We start from the raw sequence: 2460 nt of genomic DNA on the forward strand, positions 1-2460 counted from the left end.
GCTTAAATATAGTAATTGACAAGACATCATAATGATACTAACATGTAATAGCCAAAGAAATAGTCGTACTAACTAAGATTTTATGGTATTTACTTGAAAATGGTTATTTTTTAACATGTAATTATATTCAATATACACATGATATCGATCATCTCCAATTACGGTTGAATTCAAAAAGTTGAAACACAAGACTATACTAAGTATATATTGTTGTGTTGTTTTCATGAAGACATTTAAATCAAGCTTCATAATAATACTTTCGCTTTTATCAGTACTACATTTGATCATATCGGACTAGCTGTTTAATTATAATATATTTGCATGAACCAAAAAAAAAAAAAAGAAAGCAAAATAGAAAACAGAAAAAAGAAAGGAATAAGTAATAACACAAGTACATTTATTAATTGCCGAAGAACTGACGTACAAAATATTTATTCAAGTGCTAAAATTAAAAAAAAAACACACTTTTATTCAAGTGATGGAGTTGGAACTCAATTATATACAACACTTCTCAGAAATTCCAACTCTATGCACTCATTTTTATTCATCTCCCTGATTGCTCCTCTAACAACCTTTCTCAGAAACGAAAAGAGCTGCGTAATTTGTGTCCAACATCAGGGTGCGAGTGTGCCACCAGGGAGAACAAAAAAACAAAGAAAAAGACAAAACAAACAACACAAGAGAGAGAGAGAGAAACAGAAGAAGAAACTAACAAGTTAGTAGGGAACTGACTCCCACTGGAAAGGCTCTGCGAGCTGGAAAGCCGAGTCGAGTTGGTCGGCTTCGTTTACAAGCCAACGCGTCGAGTAATCAAATTCACTTCCTCGACCACCGTGATCCAAGTCAATTATCAGGTCAGGGAGGTCCACAAACATGTCATCATCCTTGTCCATCGATGAATTCGGTGATTCTTCCTTGTCCTTAGGGTGGGAGGAAGAGGATGAGGAGGACGATGAGGACGACGCGGACACGATTCGGCTGGGATTGGCTACGGCTTCATGGCTTGGAAAGTAATCCAATGCGGCTGCCTTGGCAGCGGCGGCTTGTATGTCCTTAGGGGAATTGGTCGGCGGACGTGGAAGGTGCGGGCCGAGTTCGGGGAAGTTAAGGATAGCAGCGCGGCCTTTGATTGCTAGAGCCGCGGCGTCGTGGGCTCGAGCCGCCATTTCAGCAGTGGCGTAAGTTCCGAGCCAGATTCTGTTTCTCTTCTTGGGCTCTCTAATTTCAGAGACCCATTTGCCCCATTGGCGCATGCGTACTCCGCGGTATCCACTAGCAGCGGCCCTCTTTTTGGCGCGTGGTTTGGGTGGTGGAGGTGAAGATTGATCGGGGGAAGATGAGGAAGCGGCGGAGTTGACAATGATGGGAGAGACAAGGGGTTTTTGCGGCGGGTCCACGTCCATGGAAATGGAAGTGAAAAAGCAAAGATGGAAAGGGGAAGGAAACTTTGTGAGTAAAGAGGTTCAAACTTGAAAGATCTTTGGGATGAAGTTTTCGGCTATGCTATCAATTCTTTTTATAATATTAACAAAATGAAAAAGACAAATATTTCTACTATATGTGTCTCAAAATTAGTAGCAGTAAATTTTATTCATAGTAATTCTAATTGTACATGCATGAACATAAACAATAGTTTTTATATATATTTTATTTAAACTAAGATAGAGTGTCCTATTTAAATTTAACTCTAGATAATTGATTTATTATTGTATTATTTCTATTCTCATACGATTTTAAAATTTGCAAATGCATACTAGTTTTAGAGTACATATAATCCTTGTTCCAAAACAATTTTATCCAAACTTAGGCTACATTTTAATGGGAGATTGATATTGAAAGACAAAAACTAAAATTAAATAAAGTTTTTATATTATATTTAGTGTAAAGTATATAAAATTATGTTATGTTCTAGTGTTTGTTTGGTTTAAGATAAATATAGAGATAAAATAAAAATATTTACTAAAATATCTTTAGTTTTTTAAAAAATATTATTAAAATTTTAGTTTTTGTTTTAAAAAAAATTCAATCTCTTGTGTTTTTATTTTTTAGAGACATTGAAAAAACTAAACAAAATTTTAATTTTTTTTAATTATCAAACACAATACTAAATTTCAGTCTCTTAATTCTAATAGAATAATAGACATGTTAGATTGATTAAGTGTGTGATTATATATCAGTAATTTTAGAGAGATAATAAACTAAAATTATCTTAGTTAATTGTACATTTATAATTTTATTGTAATATTCATAATCATATACTTATTATATATAATATTATCCAATTATGTTGGTGATAATTAATAAATATAAAATAAAATAAAAAGTTTTAAATTAATTTAGATATAATTTTATTTTTTCCTAACTATTTTTGTTAATTTATGTTACGAATAGACAAAATAAATTTATTATATAAATATACATGAGAGAAAGAAAAAATTACTCTCGAGTCTTTCAAAACTA

General features: G+C 32.7%; 1 protein-coding gene across 1 annotated transcript; it reads right to left on the minus strand.

Moving 5' to 3' along the window:
• Window positions 1-376: 376 nt before the first annotated feature.
• LOC112747744 (ethylene-responsive transcription factor ERF039-like) lies at window positions 377-1498 on the minus strand. The gene has a single exon (XM_025795933.2). The coding sequence runs from the start codon at window positions 1401-1403 to the stop codon at window positions 717-719; it is 687 nt and encodes a 228-aa protein (XP_025651718.1). The 5' UTR covers window positions 1404-1498; the 3' UTR covers window positions 377-716.
• Window positions 1499-2460: the final 962 nt, after the last annotated feature.

The sequence above is a fragment of the Arachis hypogaea genome, chromosome 15 (assembly GCF_003086295.3).
Source record: "Arachis hypogaea cultivar Tifrunner chromosome 15, arahy.Tifrunner.gnm2.J5K5, whole genome shotgun sequence".
NCBI lineage: Eukaryota > Viridiplantae > Streptophyta > Magnoliopsida > Fabales > Fabaceae > Arachis > Arachis hypogaea.